The sequence below is a fragment of the Dinoponera quadriceps genome, unplaced genomic scaffold (genome assembly GCF_001313825.1).
Source record: "Dinoponera quadriceps isolate SergipeBrazil2010 unplaced genomic scaffold, ASM131382v1 scaffold1872, whole genome shotgun sequence".
Classification (NCBI taxonomy): Eukaryota; Metazoa; Arthropoda; class Insecta; order Hymenoptera; family Formicidae; genus Dinoponera; species Dinoponera quadriceps.
The window spans coordinates 1,835,410-1,852,370 of record NW_014555944.1 but is presented as its reverse complement, the minus strand read 5'-3'; the positions used below and the strand labels follow the sequence as shown (position 1 = coordinate 1,852,370).

General features: G+C 49.0%; 1 protein-coding gene across 8 annotated transcripts in view; it reads right to left on the bottom strand.

Moving 5' to 3' along the window:
• Positions 1–6: 6 nt before the first annotated feature.
• Positions 7–16,961, bottom strand: part of LOC106745952 (uncharacterized protein DDB_G0284459) — a 39,425-nt gene continuing 22,470 nt past the window's right edge. For 2 of the 8 annotated variants that reach the window (XM_014622012.1, XM_014622010.1), the window contains 16 exons: positions 14,863–15,146; positions 13,765–13,841; positions 13,058–13,271; positions 11,979–12,113; positions 11,807–11,836; positions 11,048–11,132; positions 10,784–10,996; positions 9,794–9,928; positions 9,468–9,708; positions 8,267–8,947; positions 6,142–7,085; positions 4,775–5,559; positions 3,719–4,031; positions 2,514–2,763; positions 2,180–2,407; positions 7–1,479 (listed from right to left, as the gene is read on the bottom strand). In XM_014622012.1, the coding sequence (XP_014477498.1) occupies positions 1,274–1,479; positions 2,180–2,407; positions 2,514–2,763; positions 3,719–4,031; positions 4,775–5,559; positions 6,142–7,085; positions 8,267–8,947; positions 9,468–9,708; positions 9,794–9,928; positions 10,784–10,996; positions 11,048–11,132; positions 11,807–11,836; positions 11,979–12,113; positions 13,058–13,271; positions 13,765–13,841; positions 14,863–14,939 (4,614 nt within the window). In that variant the 5' untranslated portion in view covers positions 14,940–15,146 and the 3' untranslated portion in view covers positions 7–1,273. Of the gene's footprint in view, positions 1,480–2,179; positions 2,408–2,513; positions 2,764–3,569; positions 4,032–4,133; positions 4,195–4,774; positions 5,560–6,141; positions 7,086–8,266; positions 8,948–9,467; positions 9,709–9,793; positions 9,929–10,783; positions 10,997–11,047; positions 11,133–11,806; positions 11,837–11,978; positions 12,114–13,057; positions 13,272–13,764; positions 13,842–14,862; positions 15,147–16,961 lie in introns of those variants that run through there. The other 6 variants (XM_014622016.1, XM_014622013.1, XM_014622011.1 and 3 more) reach the window with 6 other exon arrangements.

Genomic DNA, 16,961 nt, shown 5'->3' with positions numbered 1-16,961 from the left:
CCCCCCCCCCACCTTTCTCTCTCTCACAGCGTCGTACTCGGCACTCTCATCCATTCGCCGCACTCACCGCACTCACCGCACTCACACTTATCTGAGGATAACAATTGACATGCGTTTCGTAACTTTCCTAGCGTCTAGACAATGTGTGTCGTTGCATTGTCCGTTTACTTTTATTATTATTAATATTATCATTATTATTATTGATCTCCCGCTTACTTTTTCATTTTTATTTATTCCGTCTTAACCCGCTGCGCATCGCGGAGAACGTGTCCGGCGACGGAGCTTCCTCCCCGTCCCCCGGGGAGTTTCTTCGCCTTTCTTCCTCCCCCCCCCCCTTCATGCAATCACAAAGAGCGAACGCCTCTGAATTCTCGCGCGCGATCGCCGCGCATTCGTCGACGACCGATTTTCCTTTCGTCGTTTCCCTCTCTCTCTCTCTCTCTCTTTCTCTCTCGTGCGCGCGCGCGACGTTGACGAAGCCTGACACGCGCCGACGGCCGTCCTCGCTTCCTCCGCTTGATTATTTCTTCACTAGGCCGGAAGCGCCGAAAGCGCGCCGATCTCAGCCCCGATTTCGCGCGATTTCCACTACGCGTGTCACTCACAGCGACGACGTAACTAAATACTAACAGTGTCTCGGTTTGTGTACTCGATCCTCGTACTGTCCCCCTCGCACACCTTCGGACACTCCTCTCCGCGCGCCTTCCCGCCTCCTCCTTCTCGCCGCTCCTTCTCTCGCTTCGAGTCGGAGAAGACTGCTACCGCTACTGTACCATCACTGGAAAATAGGCCCATTCCACGACTAATTACACGGGTTCGATTTTGACGAGAGACTCGAACGAACTCTCGAGCGTCGCGAATTCGTCGAGTGAATTCGATAAACGCGCTATAATGCGCGCGTGACTACCCTTCGGCGATTACGCTCGCGAGTATCGGAGGATGCGCGGCGATTCGTCCCGAGACGTGACGTTTCTCGTGTAAAAAAAAGGAGGATCGACTTGCCCGGCGCCTCGCGGGCCGTTTCTTCGAAAGGAAGCGACCGCGGGAAGCGGCTGAAGCGAGGCTCGACAGGACGTCTCCGAATTACGCTATAATCGCGCGCGACACGCTCGTCGACGCGCGTCCGAGCGTCCGTCGAGAGAGTTATATATCTCTTCTTCGTCTCCTCTCCTCTTTTCTCCTTTATCTTACTCCCCTTTCGTTTATATGCTACAATCTAATCAGTTCCTTTATCCCCTCCCCCCTTTTTTCCGTGCGCTAGACAGTCCTTTCCTTATCTGAAGTACTTCAATCCCGCCACCAGCAGGAACTTCTCGATGAAAAGCTCGGAGTCGAGGACGGCGATGTGTGCGGCTCGGCCTATCAGGGCGTTCGCCGTCGGCGGTAGAGCGTGGTGCACGTCGTATCTGACGAGGCTTACGCCGGGCGCCGACATCACGGGATACAGGATATTGTGCACCATCTCGCGATACGCGGCTCCTGGAAGAAAGAGAAGAAGCGCGTCAGATCGATGCATTCGAGTGTAAACACGGTGACATTGAGGGGTCCATTTGACAANTTTTTACCCCCCCCCCCCCCCCTTCCCTTCCTTATATTTCGTTACAAAATATTTGCCTTTTCTAATGTTACGTCACATGGGGAAATACATTCCCTACCCATCGACACGTAGAATAAGAAAAGATAACTTAAAACCATATTGTGGGTGATGATTATTTTTTCCTAAGATACAAATAATTTGTCGGCGTAACGTCAAAAATGAAATACTTTATTTTATAATTTTGATTAGTAAAAGTTGAATTTCCTTAAAAGAATAAATACTTAAGAATTAACATTTTAATTACTAACACGAAGCTGGGTCGAAACTTAAAAATGTTCACTAAATGCAACCAAACGAATGCAAACAATGTGACGTTCCATGTGGCCTTTACTTCCTCCTTCCCTGCTATCACAGACCGTCAAGCTAATAGACCTCCCTCCCTTCCCCTCATGGTGTAACGTAATTGTTAAGTGGCCCCCTTGGACCAGTGTTCTCTTTAGCTAGATTAGTGTTGCACTGGGACTTCGTTCTTTAGCTCTTTCGAGAGAGTGTGACAGCTTGTTCCATTCTAACGGCAAAACAAGCAACCTAGTTCAGCTGGAAAGAGCAGACCGATTGAATCTGTGTGAATAGATACGATACCTTGATCGGTCGGATCTCGTACGGCGGCCTTGCAGAGCTCGATTCGGGCCGAGTGCAGCGGCACGTATCGATCTTGAGCGCTCCCGCACAGCAGGACGTGCTTGAATTTCTGCAGATTGCTCTTCTGGCTTAAACGGAACATGAAGGAGCGCCTCACGTCCGGCGAGTCCTTCATCGCCAGTTGCAGCAGAGATCCGGACTTCTTCCACTTTTGCATGAACCACATACCTGCGCACGATTCAACGAAACGATTATCTTCCATTACGTTCGAATTCTTCGAATTACGATCGAGAGAGAGAGAGAGAATGACGAAAGGCGTTAGTTAGGTTCTTACCCGCGTTCACCAGACCGCTCGTGTTGTAAAGAGTGCCTAAATGAGGTCCGCTCAAACTGAGGAAGGTGTGCAAACGGGGAAGGAGCGGGCGCAGCTGCGGTCGCGTGAGGGCGCTCCGGATGATTATGGTCCCAAGGGAATGTCCGATGAAGCTCACCTTCGTCGGGTTCAGGCCCGACGACTCGATATGGTAGAGAATCTCGGCCACCAGCCGGTCGGTCATCGTGTCGAAGTCGGAGAAGGTGTCGCCCTTTCGTACACAAGCGATACACAACCATTCGATACTTTCTATCTTGCGATCTTGAGTTTGATTTGAGAAGATCCGGCACTTCTCGTCTCGGCGACATTAATACTCGCAAAAATAATTAATATTCGTAATAATATTTCGTAACAAATATTTATAAAAGTAAAAGTTATTGATTCCTTGATAAAATAAGTACAGATGATAATTACAGCACCGAGACGATGAGCGTAAAAGTAGAGCGTAAAAGAATAAGCTATAAAGAGAGTAGCATAGCGAAACAGTGTGCTGCTATTCAAGTAATATGTATTTATCCAGGTAAAATGGTTGTTCCAATACTCGTTGGCATATATTTATCAGAAGTAGAAATATAATTGATTGTATATTTTCTTCACACAAGTAGACATTTACTTATATATATTAAAACAATTGGGACAAGTATTACATTCATAATATTGAGAATATCAGAAATTATTTATTTTTTTTTAGAAAATATTTGTTAAACAGAAAAATTAAAATGTGAAACTATCAGGTTTCTTCAATGGAAAAGAGGTATTACATAATTCTAGTAAACTCTCTCTTAAATTTAAAACCACCTTATACTTATATTCAGTAATTCATTTACAAATTAAGGTATTATTGTATTCAAGCAAGTACAGGCAACAATTAAAATATAAAATTAAAATATATTATACAAACTATTATTAAATATACAAAATAAATTAAATATTAAAATAACATTAAACATTAAATGTTAAATATTAAATATTACAATATACTACAAGCTATCAAAATATACATATATTGATAAAAATATTACTTGAGGCTGAAAAACAGATAATTACGTTTATTTGATTCTAGCATTATTTTTTTTTTTACTTCTAGGAAGGTACGGATAATCGTCGAGCTGAGATTGTGAATCTACATTGCCATTTTTTACCGTTGTTTCGGCAAAAGGGTTTACCTGATTTCTCTCAGACATCAGGAAATCCAAATGCGCCCCGGGCAGGCCCAATTCCAGGTACGTCTTGACGAGACGGAGATCGGCGGCGTTACCGTCGAGACCGTGGACGCATATAATGAGGTGAGCACCTTCCGGCGAGAAGAGCCGATACTCGTCGCTGATGTGGAAGTACGGCAGGGTCGAGGCCAGGGTCGGGTAGTCACTAAGAGGCACATTGGATCTTAATGGATGAACCGACGACGAGTTCAGAAGGTCACCGTATCCGAAGGAATGGGCACGTTTATGTAAACGCAACTGTGCTTCCTTGCGTTCTCTAGAGGGAGATCAGGTAGACAAAGAGAGAGAACTTAACTACAAACGGAAAGACAGACGAAACTGCGGAACAACGTGGAAGCGAAACGCAAAACGGGCATACCTAGCGCACACCTAGCGGAAACGATACTTCAAGTACGCATTGTCGTGTGACGAACGATGCGCTGGAAAACAATGCGGTTTAGGACAAAAAAAATTAAGAAAAAACATCACTCAAGCGTAATTATAATGTCGACAATTAAATCCCAGTGTACGCGCACAGCGTCATCTAGAGATTATTTTGAAACGGGTGAATCGACGATCTTCGGGATCTTCGGGATACCGTTACGCCGTTACCTCGGGTTTAAATCCCGATTTGCGAAATCAGGAATAGCAAATGATCCGAGATAAATTCTGAACAGTCGCGAATTAATCAACTATCCCATCGTTTAATTTGTTCTCGCAGTGTAATAACTGCTGCTCGACAATTTCGATTCATTGCCCGACTCGTGTCCTCTCGTCTTCAATTTCTCTCACCGTTTACTTATTTTCGCTACGTCGGAATCTAAATTTGACTGATACTTTTATCTTCCGTTTCCCTCTTCACTCGCTTGTGAGTCGCAGAATATTTCCCGTTCGAATAAATCAATCAATCTCAGGCGACGCTCGGCGAACACCGGGAGCTTAAGGAAGCGGTTCTAATCCGGGAGGGCTTTATCGCACGCGTCGTGTAACATGCGCGATCGACTCTGCGGAGAACTCTACCTGTAGATCCTGCCGGAGAAGCTCATTTGCCGCTTGAACTCCTCCTTGCACTTCTTGAAATTGATGAAGTCGTCCTGCGTGGACTGCAGCAGCTCTTTGCCCTCCTGATAACAGTCCAGGCAGATGTCCCTGACGCCGTAAGTGCTCTCCCGGTCGCGGTTCCGCTGCGGGCTGCAGGGCGCCGTTTTATTCTGCTTCGGGCTTCTGGTCTGCTTCACCGTCTCGTACACGTGGTAGAGCAGATTGTCGATCGGCGCTGGCGGATCCCGGAACTCCTCGGGCGGCGGTGGCTCGTCCTGGAACATCTTCGGCGGCGGTAGACGCACCTCCTCGTACGAGTGCTCCTCGACGCTCTCCTTCGCGGCACGCTCCTTGCGCGGCACGATCTTCGACAGCTTTTGCCGCAGCTGCTCGCTCGACAGCTTCGCGCAGCGACGCTGCTCCGAGCTGGAGGTGTCGCCGCTGCTGACCCAGCCGGAACACTCGGACGTGAGGTTGCTCGAGCTCGAGCTCGGAGTGGGACTGCTCGGTCTGGTGGACGGTGGACTGAGGGGATTCGGGATCACCGGCAGGTTGTTGCTCAGGCTGTCCTTGCTGTCGCGTATCGGCATGCAGGGCAGGGAGACCGCGCTGCGCGGCACCACCACTTTGTTCTGGGCCACCGGCACGCTGGCGCATCGCAGCCTCTTCACGTTCGGCAACGGCGCCACGACGCTCGACGCGTCCGACGGCGTGGTGCCGTTCGTCGCCGTTGGCACATCCATGGGCGACTTGATGGGCTCCATCTGAGAACGGGGAAAGCGAATGTGCTGATGTAACGTGCACTTTTATATTGTTTATAGGATGTCTCATTTTAATCTGTCAACCAGCTTATCTCCGCAGGAGAAAAGATACATGTTCAGACAAAAGTTACTCGGTGTTGAAGGGCTCGATTGATTATATTCATCTGATATTCATTTCAGACCTTGGGTCAAAGTCGGAGGGTTACTGCCGGGTCAACTTTATCTTTTTTTCTTTTTTTAATAGAATCAGTAGAATAGTTTCTTGAAACACAAATCGATTCCTCTACTCATTCTGTGTAGAAAAGATACCAGGATAAGCTCATTGAAAAGTGTGAATACTTTTGGAGATATTGCACTTTTTACTCGGACTTTTCACTATAAGACATGAAATACACGTCGTCAGGTATTCACTTTTCGATAACATCGCTTTGATACTTTTGCATGCAGAGTGACAGAATGGAATCGATGCAGTGAGCAAAGAAACTTGAAGAAACATTTCGTCGCATCGCGCAGATTCCGCCGCATTTATTTCCCCAGCGGATGACCGACCGTCCGCGAGTCCCCCGGCGCGTCTTGTCGCTTTACCTTGAGGATAATTTTATTGTTGTTCTCCACCTCGAGGACGCTCGTCGTGGGCGTGGTAGGGGCATGCCGGTACTTGGGCAACGGCGCGTCGGCGAGATCCTGATACGCCGGCGGCGGTGGCGCCGGTTTTCTATTCCTGTGGCTGCACTTCTTGTTCTTCTCCGGCGGGTGGTCCGTGTCGAGAACGGGCGCCGAGTGCGGCCTTCTGCTGTGCCTGTCCCTTCTCCTCTCCACACGTGACTCCCTCTTCGGCTCCAGCTTCAAGGCTATCACCTCGTAGACCGGCTCCTGAGGCGTCTCCGCGTTCTTCTTCTCGCCGCGTCGCGGCTCCTCGTCGCCGTAATTGTGCGCCGCTCCGTTGCGCGGCGACTTGGACGGTCGGTCGGTTCTCCTCCTCGGCCGATCTCGCCGGAAATCGCAGCACTCGTTGCGCTCCATCGCGTCGTCGACGAGCCGTTCCGTGCTCTTCGGCCTCTTCGGCTTGTCCGTCTCGTCGCGCGTTCGCCCGCTGGTGCTGCCGTTCGTACGGTAGAAGAACGAGTCCGTCGCGCAGTAGTTCGATCTCTTGCTCGAGGGTTCCGCCAGGAGCGAGTAGCTGCCGCCGTTCACGGACTCCGATATCTCGCGACTCCTCTGCGCCGATATCGACGTCTTACCGAGCGTGTGATACCTGCGGCATTCGACGCCGTTGCTCTGACTGTATTTTCCTCCCGTTTGGTGCTGTCCGGGCTTCCGGGCGTTGTTCCGGTAAGTGACCCGGTCCAGGGTCGCGGTGTGCAGCGGTTGGGGATCCTGCGGGAAGCTGTCGCCGTTTACGTTCGCCTTGGCGGATAAAAAGCTACTTTGGTCGTTAGTGGTCGTTGGCAGCGGCTGGCGTGTCCCCAGACGATGGCTCCGCGGCTCCAGCAGGTTTCGTATCCTCCTGGTGTCCAGCGAATGATAGTCTGTACGAAACACGGGGCAGAAATTCGCTGAAACGAGACTCCCCGGCGCGTCATTTCACGTGTCTCTCGAATTATCGGATAAACTTATTTATAGATGATATAATTAGAAATGTATTTCTTACCACGGTGTACGTGCTTACTAGGCGCTTGCGAAAGTTCACACGATGTTAAAGCCATTTTTATTTATTAATAATAATAAAATGACATATGATATTTTCATCAAAGTGCCGACCGTTGCTACTAATAACCTTTTCGCCGCCTTTCGGGCGATAGTTTGATGCAGCGCCGATAAAATCGTCTCATCCCCCGAGACGATCCATTCGTCGGCCCGTTTTCGCTACTTCCACGGAATTTTGCGCGTTAGATAGATCGTGCTGCATCGATCTGAATGAATGACAATCTGAATATTCTGAATAAATGAAAAAGATCACGCATGCTTCTGACAGCGCATGATATCGATATTTAATTAAATGGCACATCCCTTTTTTCGTACGAACATGTATGATCATACATGAGCAAAATTCATATATGATTTTATATAATTAGGTATCATCATATGCAATCATTTCTTCCCGGGCACACACGCGTCGATGTAGTGAAGACAGTTGACTTTATTTGGAAGATGAAAAAAAGTTCACGAATTATAAAACGTTTTTGGAACAAAATCAACAGCTTCCGCTTACGTTAACGTATGTATTATAATTGTGCGGAAGAAATCTTTTATTCTGTACTGCCAGTAATGAGCGTGGCGTTGACAAATTTTCGCGATATAACAGGCCGATAAATCGAACGCCAGTACCTCTGTTCTGTAACTCTTAACGACGGTTCCGTCGCCGTTGCGCAGGTATAACATACGGCAGGAAAGCTGCGCAACGGCACGCTGGTAACATCGCCGTTAAGAAGTTACAGAATCGGGCTGCAGGATCTCCTTAAAGGAAGACAATTGCTAAGTCGCTGCTACAGTCATCTGTTTATGACCTCGCGAACTTTTGCAAACACCTAACGTAGCCAATAGATGGACAAGGTAACATTTCACCTAGTTTCTTAGGTAAAAGAAGGCTCAAGTCGGAAGGGAATAACAACGATACAATCAACACATAAGTGAACGCGGATGAATGAAGAGACAGAAATCAAAACAGACGTCAAGGCGGATCCGGAGTTGGGACGTTCGATGGAAATACCTTCCACATTCGCCGATTTCCTGTCCGTTAAGCAGTCGTGCAGCTGGTCGGGATCCAAAGCACCCAAGCAGGTCGGCACCGTGAGATTCTGCTCGCAGGATTTGGACGACGGTCGGTAACCGGGCAGGTGTCCGCCGGGCGGCAACTCGGGAAACATCGCGGCCAGCAGCGAGGTGATGGAAGTGGATTGATGGTCGGACTGTTGCTGATGCTGCTGCTGTTGCCGGTTCGGCACCAGCATCTGCGTGGACTTGGCCCGGGGCAGGGGGATCACCGGCGTGGAGCCGAGGGATGGATTCGGCGCGGAACAGGCCTGCTGGCCCGACGGCGGGAAGAGGGTAGCACTGGACGGCACTGTCGACCTGGCTCTTCCTCTGGAAGGCACCGTCGCGGGCGGGGTGACGTTGCGACCGCCGCCGCGCTGCCGCGGAAACAGCTGGGTCGACACGGACCTCGGTAGGGTCTTCGGCGACGTTCTGGGCTGCAGGGGCACCAGCTCCGGCCCCAGCTGGTCCAAGGACTTGCTGTGCCTCGCAGGAAGCGTGGAGGGCGTCAGCATCAGGCGGGCCTGGATCGATCCGATGTCCTGGGCCGCGCCTTCGCTCCTGGGCGACCAGATACCCATCGAGCGCGACTCCAGTATCGCCGCTATTCCGCAGCTACAGTCGTCCATGTTGGGAACTGTTTCGCGGAGGAAACGTCGCGGTGAAAATCATAACCAAATCTTGCGACGCCTGCACCGTGCCGGAATCGCCGCCGAAATTATCACGTCTGCCGTAATTTCTCCAGCGACGAGTACGCGCATGAAATACGAAATATTCAATAAACACGCGTCGTAATTTCAGTCGTAATTCCGGCATGGTCGAGCATTACGAAATCTTGCGGTAATTTCTGCTATACTGAGAAACCCATTTAATCGAATCGACAAAATTCTTGCTTGGACACGGGCCTTAAATGGGTTCCTCAGTACAATATTTTCTCCGCGCGGGTATCTCCAATACAGAAACAGGGAGCGTCCGGAGAGAGTTCGTGTGTTATTTGGTCGGAATAAAACATTCAAGGTGAGAATTCAAGTCGGAAGGAATTGGAAAGAAATCTCCCAGGCGGAGTCGGACATCTCGTAAGATTTTCTATATTCGCGATATTCGCCTTCTATCCCGAAAGTATCGCGCGCGTCGTGTCGCTAGGGAGGAGGATCTACCGCTGTTCCTGTGCCTCTGCTGCATGTCGGCGTACTGATCCTCGAAGATCAAAGGCAACGAGTGAAGATCGCCGTCCAGTTCCGGACAGTGGACCGGCAACGGCGGCAACGACGCGAGGTAACGCGATCGCCGGGCGGCCTCGCTCACCGCCTGATAAGACTGATAGTTCGCGTCGTAGCAGCCCGCTGCCGACGTTCTCGGGTTCTCCAGTACGAAGAAACCCTCGGCGAAGCGCTTCACCTGCAAGTTAACGATCCGTCCGACTTAACCGAGAGCCGACGGACAATCGAGACTTCCCGAGACTCTTTCGGCGAGCCGCACTCACTCTCAGCTGATGGTGAATCCGCGCGAGATGCTGATGGACCGCTTCTCGGCCGGAGAACGCTTCCAGGAAGTGCTGCCAGAGGACGATGTTTTGCGCGCAGAGCTGGGCTATGTCAGCCTCCTCGGTGTCCATCAGCTGCGAGCAACGGACAAAGGAAGAGTTATAATAATAATAATCTTTATTAACGGGAAGAATCCTTCAGTATGCGTCAGAAAGGAGAACAGTTGTTAAGATAGTAAGGAAGTAAAGTTGCTAAAGTGAAACTACATGAATGAGTCTAAACGCCGACGCAGAGCCATCGAAGAAATTAACAGAGGTAGACAATTTATTCGCGGAAATCATCAATCTCATTAAGACGAGAATAAGTTCCGTATAACGTGCGGCGATAATTAATATAAAAAGTGCTGCATTGTCTCAATTGTCTATCTGTAACATTTAGATTTATGAAACGTAACGAATCAGGACAATCGATAAAACGATCGAGCAGTATAAAAACGAACGATGATCGTTCTTCTATTTTCAAGGGATTTCACGTTTAATTTTGATAAAATCAAATTATAGTCACGGCAGTTAAACGCCATGGGACTACCCAAGCGATAGGCAGCCATCCGTAAAAACTTGTGTGTTGTACGTGTTCAATCACATCACGATGCCGATTAAAATATGGCGACCAAACGGTGGAGCAATACTCCAGCTTAGATCGAGCCAATGCACGATATAATAATCTTAGTGTGGTGGCATTTTTGAAATGCTCGCCCCAGCGAAAAATCAAACCGAGCACTTATATGAGGATGAAACAATATTTTGAACGTGTTTGTTAAATGACAGGTTAGCGCCAAATAAGATCACTCCAAGATCACGAGCATCACAGACTGAAGAGAGAGGTGATCCATTAAGGATATAAGTGAATACAAGAGAGTGAATGTATCCGCTTATATCGAGAGCCCATCGAGCGCGACTCGAGCAACAGTCTCCCACAGACGTCGGTACCTTCGTGATCTCTTTGTGCGTGTTCTGTGCGAGCTCGAGCGCCCTTTGCTGCCAGGAGGGCAGCAGCCTCGCCAGGTCGGACAGGTCGTTGAGCAGAGATTCCCTCGCCGCCAGTAGCAATCTCGTGACTTCCTGCTGCACCAGTCTCGCGTGTTGCATCCTCGTCGTCGAGCCGACGCATCTCGTGGTGCTCTCCTGAAACGAGCCGCGGGCCTGCATTTATTAGATGACGTTAGCCCACGTTCACCTCGCGCGCAAACTCACAATGTTCCCGAAGGTCGTCGAACTGTTGTCACCGTTCGCCGGGGATTGTTTAAACTGCAGCCAGGGCTTGCCGCCTCGCGGTGCGCTGCAACCGTCGCGATAAAGTCGGATCAATTGTTGATTAAGCCGCTTACGCTGAGCGCGGTCGCTAAATATCTTCCTTTTTTTCCCTCCGGCCGAACGAGCGCTGGTAAATTTCCCCCCGTCGAAATTATACCGATAAAATAACCACTTGCGGAGAGCGTTTAACGGCGACCCGTGCTGCGATTTGTTTAACGCAAAATCCGGCACGATCCTTACGTTGGAAGGGCCGAAGTCAGAATTTTGCTCTCACACGAATGTGTTAACCAGCACACAAATAGGAAAGTAAACGAATATAATGTTAAATAAACGCGTTCACCTCCTCGAAACATGTTGACAAGGTGAGTGTGTTGGTCTGACGTTGTTTTGTGTACTTTTCAACACATTCCCTGTGTCGAAGTAACACCAAGTTTCGGCTTTTAACGCAAGGTCTTTTTTACCGCGACCGAAGATTTTCCTCCGAATGCAAGATACATCGCGACATATATTTGCCCTCATCGCTCGTTAGCGCACGATTTCTCGCAATAATCAACCTCATCGTCAATCTGAAACTCGAGATCCCGATCATTTCGGGAATTCGGGGGAGGGTCGAGACGGATGCGTGATATCGTGAATCCGCCGTGAAGGGCCATTGGGAAAGTCTCGAGCGACTTTAAAGCGTCGCCGAGAGAGACTCACCAGCTCTGCACGTAGTGCAGTATGCTCTTCCTGCGTTCCGCCGGCGCGGGTGGGGGGGTGAAAGCGGTTCCATAAAACAGAGAGGAGGGTTCTCGTGAGGGACAACGCGTCGATTATATCGCGCCGGTACTACTCGAGAGTTACGAAATGCGAGCGATCGAGCGATACTGACTTGATGTAGGGCTGATGAAGTGCCACGAGGCAGGCGTGGATCGTGATGGACACCGCGGCTAGGTGAAAGTAATCGAAGAGCACCGGCAGATGGTAGTGAAGGCCCTTCGTGGGTGTGAAATTCAGCTGCAGCGCCCTGCAAAAAGGAACACGTCCGTCAAAGCCCGGCGATCGATCACGCGAGTGACTCCGTCAATCGATGCCGCGATCGGTCAATCCGCCTCGCGATCTCAGAACGTGTTTGCGGACAGGTCGCGTCTAATAGGTTGTCCAAAGAAACGTTTGAAAGATGAGGACACTTGCGACGCGTTACGTTAGAGAAATTATGTTAGAACACGGTTAAACCCGATCGGCGCGATCCTGACTTTTTCATCTTCCCGCTGGCGATCAGCCCCGGGAACTCGGCTCGAGGGAAAGGAGGACACGCGTTCGAGAGGAAGCGCGCTGTAATTGCGAGCGTCGCGAGCTTGCTCGGCCTCCTCGCCAATCTGCACGTCCGGGTGCGTCAGGGTTGCCCGCGTCGTTATTGGAGGACACGAGAGACGCAACTGCGAAGCGAGAGGGAGAGCACGTGCTACCCCTCCCCTTCCCCGGGCTTTCCCTGGACTGGCGACGTCGTCCCTTGAATATTTCAAGAGCAGCAATTTAAGTTCCGAAAGGATATCTGGTGTTTCACAACAAAATGCGTTACACGCGCACACTCGCCTTTGTATTTAATCTTCGTCCGTCCTCCCGGAGAAACGCGAAAACGAAAGTTCTCCCCCTCCGGAATTACAGGGGCGGTACTTATTATCCAACGACGATTATTCCGCAATTCTTTTCGCGATCCTGAAATTCCGCTTTGAATCTTAGATCCACCGCGCGTCCGCGCTGCTTCCCCGAGAAATCTATGAGGAGGCCGGCGTAATTAAATAATAATTGAAACGGTTCCTGCTAAGAGGAAGCGCGACACGGAAGCGGGAGATAAAAGGATTATAACGGCGGCCGGCCGGGCCGCGCAACCAGCAGCCGTGTGTGCGTCTTCGCCGCCGCTAGAATAGTAATGCGCCGACGCCCACGTAGGGATGAGAAGACGCTCACCTCGAGGACACGCAGGCCATGTTGCCCGGCTGTGTCGGCTCGCTGAACCATAGCTCGACGCCCAGATTGAAGTGGGTGCGCGACAGGGCCTCCTCGATCTTGTGACTGTGCACGAGCACGTGCGCCCGGAACAGCACGGACGTACCGAGTGTCACCTCCTCGTTCCTGTAGAGTATCTGAAAGCGCTTGCTCGTACCGGGCGCCTCCAGGGAGTCTGCAACACAGGTAGATATGCGTGTCGCCCGCCGAACTTCCCTCGAATGTCTCGCATCCCCGAGAACGGGCTAGATCGATCTTCGAGGCGAACGGACTCGGAGAGCCGGCGTGTGAACGAATCCGGCGAGAGCATCGCGTGGCGCCGAGAACTTTCGGTGACGAGAGAGAGAGAGAGAGAGAGAAATCGCGGCGCTCACGCGATGCCTCGTAAAAAGTAGAAGTATATCGAGAAACACGAGGTGTTTAAGAGAGGAGTTAGCGTCGTAAAGCGCGAGTTGTAGAGGCGCCGGAAGGTCTTCGAGATAAGTTCGACGCGGCGCGATTGTAGATTGTATATCCCCCTCTGTTTACGAGGACGGATTAATTTTGGCGAAATTATTACCGCCGGCGGGAGTCGCGTGAGGACGTTCTTCTCACGTGACCCCCCTCGACGATAACGTGACGGAGTAAAATTCGTCGGGCTTTGCTTCGCCTCGCTCGCGCGAGCTTACGATTTCGTGGTTGATTAACCTCCACCTTGACCGGCAGCTTCGGCGACACTCTGAGAGCCGTTCGAATCTGGTAATACCTGCAACATACGCATAACTTTGCAGGAATTTCACTGCAAATCCAAGTGTCTGGTTTTACGCACTTGTGTGTGTGCAAAATTACGTGGCCGCATTTTAGGTAAGGTAATTGCCCTAATTACGGGTCGTTTATGGTATGACTTTCATTTGTTTGCAAGAATTCGACGAGCGAATATTAAAAGTAACTAGAAGTATCAATGTAAATATCGTGGCTTTTAAACGGAATTATGTGACTTCGAGTTAATTGATTCTAGATAAAAAATAATAATTAGAAATGTTAATGCATTAATCCTAATTACAGATCAATTGCGTTGTATCTCTATAACAGTTCATACGACACCCAATTCTGGGTCAAGAGAAAAAAGTACGTATTAAATATATAATCTAATATATTAGATTCTTTAAGAAATACAGATTTTGTAATTTTTCAAATATAATATGCAATAGGTAGGTAAATAATATTTTACATTTTTTTTAAAGATCTACAATATTTCTGAATGTAACCTTAGAATACAATACTTCTAAATGAGAATTAAAGAATGATAAAAAAATATTTTTCCGTGTTATTCTTACTTTAAGGTTAAATATTTAACCTTGGAATACAATACTTCTAAATGAGAACTAAAGAATGATGAAAAAATATTTTTCCGTGTTTTCATCATAACGTGTACTTTTTTAATACATTAATGAATTAAATTTGACCCGAAATTGGGACCCGAGCCATAAATGGCACCGTTACTTTTTTTGTACGCGCGTTATCACAGTGTAATTTTTATATAAATGTGTAAAAATTACTGAATATTAATTAACTACTTAAAATATTAATTAATAACACTGCGTATACACTGTAAATCCAAGCGTGCAATTTTTGCACAGATAAGTGCGCGAAATTACACACTTGGATTCGCAGCGTTCTCACAGAGATGATTCGCGAGTTCCCCGATTGCTGACGGTGCGATCGCGTTCGAAGGTGTGATCTCGCCGTGATTAAGAAGAGGGCAGTTTCGAGTGGGCGAATCTCACCCGCGTTGGAAGAGGTCAACATTGTAGAACTTGCAGAGCTCGAGGGAGAACTCGAGGGTGGCCTGTAGATCGCTCATCTCGATCCTCGCGATGGAAGGAACCACCCCCGGCCCGCGCTACCCTGGCACAGCCCCTAATCGCACGAAGACCAGCTTCGCCCACCGCGATGACTTGCGAGCACGGAATCTTCAGGGCCTTGCCGGATCTCTCGGCTCGCTCCTGCCATCCTGCGGAGGGATTTCAGCGCCGGTGGTCTTCTGAAACGACGATTCGCGGACGTGGAGCTGTTTGGAAACCAGGGAGAAAACAGGAAAATTGCAGCGGCAAAAATGAAATCTCTATTGTAGAATCGAAAAGAAAAAAACCGACTCGAGGGGGAGTAAAAGTACCGAATACAAAAGCAAGGGCGGGCAATTTCCACGATGAAAATCGCGCCGGAACGTAACGATCGCGAGGAGCGGGGCTGCCGTTGTTAATAACTAATTAACGAGTGCGAACAACGTTCGTAATGCACCTCAATGCCCCGGGCGATTTAATATTGACGCGAGTCGCGCGCGGCCTTCCGCAAAATATTTCATGATTCCCGCTCATTGCCAAGGACGCCCGAAGACAGGCCGGGTGCGCGCGAAGGCGCTCTTCATATTTCAAAGACGTACCGCCCGCGAGAAGAGCGGAGGTCGTAACCGTCTTGTGAAATTTTCACCGGTTAACCCGCATGATATTAGGCGCGTTCCGCGCGGCGATAAAAACATCGGCGTGAGAGAGGCGTACGCCTACGTTTGCGTGGGCCATAAATAAATCGGCGACGCCCGACTTAGCCCGACTAGGTCGAATTTAGTCGGACGTAGACTTTAGCCATTCGTTCGATTAATTTCTAAACGGCACACGTGGACGGCCGCCGAACTATATATATCCGGCGCGGCGCATGTATAACGCGCGCTTATGACGATAAACGCACTCGTAAAGGCGCAACGACCGGATATGGACCGGAGGATGTACGACAGTGCGACAGTAGAAGAGAGGGAGAGAACGGTAAAATAAATCCCGCCGTTTGCGCGTACGAATCGATACACCGAAGGTCGTTGTAGTCGGCCGCTTTGATGTTGAAGCGCGCGCGATGCTCATAGTTCCGGAAAGTATCTCACACCGATCTGCGATTTCACTGTCAAGGACGGTCAAAAGCATGCACGCGAGTGCAATTATCCTCCGTCCACACTTCCCCGGCTTCGCCCACGTGGGATCAATGACCCCCTCTCTCTCTCTCTCTCTCTCATACGTAACTTAATTTCCCGAGGAGAACGGGGATAAGTGCCGTGGCGTAAGCGTAATGGAAGTCCAAACCGCGGAGCGGTTGAGAGCTAAACGGTTTCTCCGGTGAATTAGGCCTCAAAAATGGGAGTGGCGGGATGTTCGATGTTTCGAGAGATCAAACGTTGCGCGGCAAATGACGGGCAGAATTCTCGCAGAATAGCCGATTTTCAATTCGTTCGCACTTCAAGGGGACCCTCGGGACGTCCTGCCGCAAATTTTCCAGCAGGGAAGACCGAGGCTGCTTGGCACACTTTTAGTCTAACACTTTTTTCTTTTCGAGAAGCTTATACATGGAATACACATCGCAACAGAATCTTCCAACAGACACATGTCTGTATTACTCAAAAAGTATGATTTCATTCAACGATATAATTTATTTTCTCGCACGAAAACTAGGAAAATAGACTAAAAACTGGAATATAAAAACTAGAAAGAACTCTTTGTAAATTACAATGTATTGAACGAAGAGAAATTAAAGAAATGAGTGTATAATAAGACTTTTGTTAATAATTAATTGTATGAGAGAACATTTGGATATCACATAGATACGCGTTTAAGAAAAGGTGTGATTTTTGCAGGGCTGATCATTTTATTTTTTACTTTTGTCGCACGTCGGATGATAATAAAGATTCTGCTCGTTTACTTGCACTCGGTTGAAGTTCTAAAAGTTTCCAAAAGTCCAACTTGCTTATTTGTATTCGAGACGACAGCTCTCTCAACATACCCTGTCCCAACCTCGACCTATCATATTTTGATATTTTAGCTATTGCTTAAAAAAAAAAGATGTT